This window comes from Scomber japonicus, chromosome 2, assembly GCF_027409825.1.
Source record: "Scomber japonicus isolate fScoJap1 chromosome 2, fScoJap1.pri, whole genome shotgun sequence".
NCBI lineage: Eukaryota > Metazoa > Chordata > Actinopteri > Scombriformes > Scombridae > Scomber > Scomber japonicus.
Window position 1 is genome coordinate 25127524 of NC_070579.1, and position 6761 is coordinate 25134284.

Consider the following 6761-nt stretch of genomic DNA (forward strand, 5'->3'; position numbering starts at 1 on the left):
TATGTGGGAGGTATAAGTAGGAAATATATCATTCACAAAAATAAACAATATGTCGCATAACTGATCATTTCACCACCCAAAACACATTAAAGACAACAACACAAATATTGAGGTTTCCAGTTTATCCAAGGCATAAATGTATGTGTGTAGATGTGTCTTTTCATCTGGTCTGTGTCTGGATGCATCCATGTGCACTGGAATAGTCAAGGTGACCTCATATTCATTCACCCAGTTGGCTCTCAGATTGTCTTGCTAAAAGCTCACCCTTCGCCTGCGTGTCACTGATTTACTGACACCATTAGCAGAGAGTCAGTCTGACTTGAAAAGCTCTCAAAGGTATTAAAGGTGTAGTAAGCGATAATAATCTAATACATTTTTTTTGTCAAAATCGCCAAATCTCTCCTCACTATCAGCTAGCTGTCCCTTCTAAGTGCGCACTGACAAAACGTCCGGCTTCAATTAACAGCCTGGGCTCTGAGATCCAACACAACAATGCTCCAGCCAATCAGAGACAGGGAACGTTTATGCATTTGCGGTCAGACGGATGGCTGGGGGAGGGGAGGCTACGTAGTGTACGCAGTCGGAGCGAAAAACGTCTGGTACAAACATAGTGGAGAAGAGGTGACCAAGGAACATACAGAGAGGAGAAAGTTAGAAGAACATTTAATATAAAAGAAGGGCTTTAACCAAACAAGGACCCGCGGACACACCAGTGTGGTTTTCTAGCGGCGGAGGGACCTACGGTGGGACACACGGAGACCCAGCGGAGGAGCGGAGAGTGAAGGTGGACGCTGATCTGCCGGACAGGTGAGTAACATCAGCGCTGCTTCACATAAACTGTAACGTTACCTGCTGACATTCGGCTCACTGTCTAGTTAGCCATGATAGCCAGATTGTTGTCGTGGTGTTATCTGTAAAGTAGCAGAGTTGTTACTACAGCTTTGACGCTCTCTGCACGTTAGCTTCGCAGCTAACGTAGCGTGCTAACGTAACCTACAACGTAGCTGCTGTGTAGTTGCTTGCTGTGTGTCTGGTGTTTGTTCACTGCTTTCAAAGTGTTTACAGTCATGAAGACATATAAACACAGGTTTGCTATCACAATAATCTCACATGAGATTGAGATGCGGTCTGATGTTAGCCAAGCTAGCCACTTGTACTATCAGAGAAATGCATGCTGCTAGCTTACCGTCCTGCAGCAGACGCTTCAGACTCCGCCATGTTGGTAAGGTTGCGCACATAGGTTGCGCAGTGGTTACGTCCGTTGCCATGACAATGCGCGTCATGGCAAGGGGGGGGGGGTGTTTGGTTTTCACCTCTTATATACAGTCTATGGTTTTCACTCAAATAGAAAATAAACATGTAGGCCTAGCTTACTGTCAGCAGTATTGTACACGAGTCTGTATGGAAACTAGACATAATCTCTGATTGTATGTTCTCTTCACTCTATTAATTGACTGGATGTGACTATATTATCACAATTTGGCAATCTTGGAGGCTGGGTTAATCTACATTTCAAAAACTATTCTGTCCTTGATATCTGAAGTATATCTATGCATGCAGGGAGTTGTGGTTTAATTGTTGAGGTTTTTACATATCAGTCTCTGTGATATCTGTCTTCACAATTGAAGTGAATAGAGTTTTATTTGTGGTGCATTAAGAAGTGAAGTACCTCTCACTGAACTACTTTCTATGCAAGACTTTTTTTTTTAAATGTCATTGCTTGATTCTGTTACAGCCAAAAATTATTAAATACATTTTAGCGTGATTGTGAGGTTATTAAAGAAAATCTCAGCAATGGATAACTTAAGACTGTATGGGCAGACATTACTTGAGGGATGCGAACCTAATACCCATATTGCCCTCCAATGCCACTGCAACAGTTATACACATAGGCGTATATCACAATCAGTTCACCAGAGGGCAGCATCCAACCACAAACCACAGACAGAGTTGTTGTAAGACTGGAAATTCCAAAGTCCAGCAACCTTATATGCTATTTCACACACAAAGGCGTCTGTGTTTCTGCAGGGAATTTACAGCTAATCTCCTTTGAGGTTTGTATTCTGTTCAAGATCTACATATTTTCTTGTCATGGTGCTCTTGCAAAAAGGGGGCATTCACACAGTTAGTCACACATAGACAACCAACCTGTAGACACACCTGTCAACCGATATTTTCATCTCACTTTCAGAAATAAACACACTTTCCTGAAAATAATCTGTGGCTAGAAGGTTTATAGCTTAAGGCTAAATTGAACACATATCCAGAGGAACTCATCAAAAGCTTCTCTCTCTCTCTCTGTGTGTGTGTGTGTGTGTGTGTGTGTGTTGTTTTCCAAAAGAGTGTAATACAAGCAATATACCCTACCCCCGATCCATGGCTCACTATCAAAGCAAAATAACAATGATATGTTTATACAGCATAGTGATTGTGTGCTCCCTTGTTATCACAGTGTATAATTTCCTTATGCATTTCAAGCTAAAAGGAAGTAGGAAGTATATAATAAACCATTGGACCATGCAAGATGACTCACTTAACCGAGAGCCCTTTGAAAAGAAAAAAAAAATCTCAGTACCTAATAGTTACTAATTAATATAAATCATCACTTCTCACTGATGTCTTACAGTATCACAATCCATGATGGGGACACATTATGTCAGTGTGGCAAGAAGTGAGATTGTAAAATACAAAATTGTCCTCAAAGCTCTCTGTGACTCAGCTCCACTCCTGACCTTAGACAATTGACGATTCCCCACCAAAGTGCCTGCAATGTATCTGCCAGATTTGGTGCTCTTCAAGCAGCAGTAGAAGGGCGCCTCCAAACCTTTCAACTCCAGGTGACTTCTGATGGTCAGGTAACCACTGTCCTCCACATGTTTAGTAGTGTTGTGTACCACAGACTCCCCTGAGAGCCTGCGAGTGTTGTGAAACCAGTGTACATCACCGTCTGGGTAAACATGACTGAATGTGCAGGAGAGGCGGTCACTGGTCATATCACCTGTAGCAGTAGCATTGCACTCTGAGGGAAAGAACATGAGAAGAGTTTTCAATGAAATGTGTGAAACCCTCAAAAAGAAAAGGCTACCAGACTTCATATTTCATATCAAATATACATTAATCACAAGGATGCAGTGGTGTAAAGTAAATTAACTTTTAACTGCAATTTTAAGGTAATGTATCCCATTTCAAATAACCTTATACTTCTCTTCCACTACATTTCAGTGGTAAATGTTGTACTCTTTACTCCGATAAATTTATTTGACAAGTATAGTTATATTTTAACACATTTTTTCTAAATGATGAGTTTATAAAAATAAAAATGTTGAATTGATCACAATGAAAAATGGTACATAGTATTATAGTTTACATTACTTCCAGTTCAGCTAGTTGCAATGCAGTGCTGTTTAAAAATCTGTTTTGCTGGTCTTTATCCTGCACCAGCATATGTTGTATTGTCTTTACACTGTAGGTATTTTGCTATTTAATTAATCAGGAAAGATCCTCTAAGGCCAGGTTTTCGGCAAATGAGCTGCAGAGCAAAATCTGTTCATTAGCAACATATGCACAACTAATGACTCACTTTCTAATAAGCCAGAAAGTCTGCAGTAGTAAATGTTAGTAGATGGGCACGCAGGTGGTCGAGTGGTTAAGAGCGCATGCCACAAACCCAGTGGACCCCAGTTCGAATCCCGGCCAGCAGACCCTTGCTGCAGGTCACACCCCCCTCCCCCTCCCCCCTCTCTCTCATGATTTCCTGTCTCTCTGTACTGCTAATAAAGGTGTCTATGCCAAGGAAAAAAAATGTTAGCAGATGACAGGTTATTCTGTGAGAATAGATCACTTAATTTCCATAAAATGTCAGTACATCATTTAAAAAAAGGCTTATGGGTCTCAATCTCTAACAAGTCATTAAAGGATAGGTTCACACAATTTCAGTCTTTTTCATACTGACTATTAAAAGATCACCATCTGAAGATAATGAGGCTTCAGCCATCTGAGTCAGTCAAATTAAGTTGATATCTTACAATTACAGTCTATTTAATAAAAAAAACTTTCTGTGTCTGGATTGGACAGTGTTTTCCCAGCTGGAGTGGAAGGATTGTAACAAATAGAAAGAATTTGGCACTAGAAAAAGTTAATTAAAACTTAATTAACTTTGAAAGATATTGACTTGATTCGATTGATATGGATGGCTGAAGCTTCATATTGGCTTTAACCAAACATTTAAATATAATTTAGCTCAGAAAGGAGAGCTGTGGAATTTGCTCCCCATCACTTACATTGGAATTGTATTATGAAGGGATGTCTTAATGGATGGAAGGAGGAATGATCATGGCAAGAAAAACATGTGTCAATGTCCATTTAGGTACATGACTATTGTTTTAAAACAGGCTTGACAATTGAGAACCTTGTTAATATGAAAATATGAATCAATTGTTTTAAATGAATTTCATTCCAGATGCTCTGCAGCAATGGTCCATTGAAGTTGTCCTGATGATGTAATGAGCTACCTAAAAACACAGTGCACATGTCATGCTGGAGTAGGGCTGAACGATTTTAGGAAAAGATCTAATTGCGATTTTTCTGGCAGATATTGCGATTTCGATTTGATTCACGATTTCCTTCAAATCAAGCTTCAGTGCAATATTCACAATGTACAGTAACATTAAAACATTAAATGCTATTACTCTAATGCAAGGATAAAAACTAAAGACCAATGGCAGTTATTACAAATGAAGAACTAAAAGAGTACTTAAAAAAAGTATTGCAAAAAATCCTTAATTGTGTTAATTTTAAAAAAAAAGTTAAATAGAATACAAAACAATTCCAGAAAAACTAAACAATGTTAAATAAGTAATAAGAAAAACAAAATTCAACAATTCCAATAAAGGAAAAAAGGATCTTCCCAACAGTCAAGTAGGTAGGTCAAGGTCAGTCTTTTATGGCTCAAGAGAGCTAGCTTATCAACATCTATAGCAGCAGTTAAAGTACTTTATTCAACCCTACTGTATATTAAGAAACCTGGACTATCTTTTAAGTGAATTTGACAAGTAATGGTAATAAAATAAAACTCAAATATCTTTTTTTAAACAAAGGCTGACACCACAAGTCAGGGTGAAGTGCAGAACAAATAAAATCCCAAACATACTTAATCAACAATAATACTCGCTTCCCTGACATCTTTACATCACTCAGCATTAGTTTTAGATACTTAAGTATTTTACATCATGACATTGCTATGTGTTTGCATATGTAAGTAATCTGGGTTAGTGTTCCACCACACAATGGAAGAAAAGTTGCTTAAGAGAGAATTATGAAAATAGTTTCAAAACCAGTTAATGTGTGAATAAGAATAAATGTGGAATCTGACCTTGTAACTTCACATCTGTAGATCCATGTTTAACTCCCCAGTTAGAGCGCAGCTTGCACATGTACTGTCCAATGTCCAGTGGCTGCACTTTTTGAAAAATAAGGGACAGTTGTCCAACTTTGTACTCACAATGGAAGCCACGTGTTGTATTATTGTTGTTTATGGTGAGTTTTCCTTCACTGTCTACAGAACATAAAGGTTTGTTTTGGGACCAAACCAATTGTTTGATTGACAGTCCATCCACAGGTGACACATGGCAGGTTAGATGAACCTGCGCGCCGCACTCTGCAGTAACCTCGGGACTCACATGTAGTGTCACCAAATCTGTAGACAAAGATACAAATATTACAATGATATTGAATGGAAAACTAAAGCTTCTCATTGGTTCTTTTAGCATTATTATCCACACATCACACAGTTACATCATGCATCGTTACAATATTATAATGTTTTTTTCTCCAGTGTAGATCAAAATTTGTAATACATTTGTGACAGATGATCCTTTGAAAATTGCAAGTTTAAACTGGTTGGACATACCTTGTGTTGTAAGAGTAATTGCACTTAGGTGCACTAAAAGTGTAAGCAGTGTTGTGATCTCCATTATTGGCTCTCTTGCATTTCACTGTAGCCTGAAAATACAAGCAGATGAGGCATTCATCTCAAAAATGATACACTACATGAATATTTTTGGTTGTCTTAACAGGCATTTGTATTTTAAAAAGTATCATGTTAATAAGAAAGTCTTAACACTTGAATAGAACTGACCTCTGGACGATTGCTGCTTCTCCTCAACTGTTCTGCAGTGATTTGTATTCTCCAATTCTGATTTATTTCCTTGTTTAAACTTGTCCTTGTCCAGAAGGTTAATGATTAGAGAATAATGAGAGGGAATTACCAGAAAGGCTGTGGCTTATCACTGTGGAGGGTGTGTCCTGAACAACAACAGATAGGAAGTGTGCCACTCTATGTATTTGTGGGAGTGTTGGAAACTGAAAGAAACAGACAGACAGAGTGAGTTCTTATTCATGAGGCAGTAGAAGCTGTCACAAGTGCATGCATTGTACCACTGCCTTTGATGTGGTGCAGCAGAGCACTATTGCTTCATTTCACTGTGTTCATCTTTCATATAGATTTTTTCCCATGATGTCATTTGATATTTGATACTGTTTAAATGGCATGGAAATAGCCACAGGGAAAAGATTTAATCTATAATGTTCCAATGAATCACTGTCACTCAGTCTGGGACTCTGTTGTACTCTTATTGTAATGCAATTGTTCATTTAAACTTCAGCAGTCAGTGAAAGAGACTGCGATACAGATCAAACTTAAGTCATTTCACAAGTCACATAAGTGCTAAGTAAGTGACCAAAGAGTGGTTAGTCTAGATTGC

General features: G+C 38.5%; 1 protein-coding gene across 1 annotated transcript; it reads right to left on the reverse strand.

Annotated features, from left to right (window-relative positions):
- Positions 1 to 522: 522 nt before the first annotated feature.
- LOC128366088 (uncharacterized) lies at positions 523 to 6199 on the reverse strand. Its single transcript, XM_053326763.1, has 6 exons — positions 6137 to 6199; positions 5909 to 5993; positions 5372 to 5695; positions 2733 to 3019; positions 711 to 738; positions 523 to 596 (listed from the first exon to the last, which is right to left on the reverse strand). The coding sequence occupies exons 2-6, from the start codon at positions 5970 to 5972 to the stop codon at positions 523 to 525; spliced, it is 777 nt and encodes a 258-aa protein (XP_053182738.1). The 5' UTR covers positions 5973 to 5993; positions 6137 to 6199.
- Between the last annotated feature and the right edge of the window lie 562 nt (positions 6200 to 6761).

Coding starts and splice junctions, on each gene's coding strand:
- LOC128366088 (XM_053326763.1), bottom strand. CDS start 5,972: ATGGAGATCACAACACTGCTTACACTTTTAGTGCACCTAAGTGCAATT. Junction 3,020..5,371: donor TACAGATGTGAAGTTACAAG/GTCAGATTCCAC, acceptor TCTTTCCCTCAG/AGTGCAATGCTACTGCTACA. Junction 739..2,732: donor GGAATCGTCAATTGTCTAAG/GTCAGGAGTGGA, acceptor GTCCCACCGTAG/GTCCCTCCGCCGCTAGAAAA.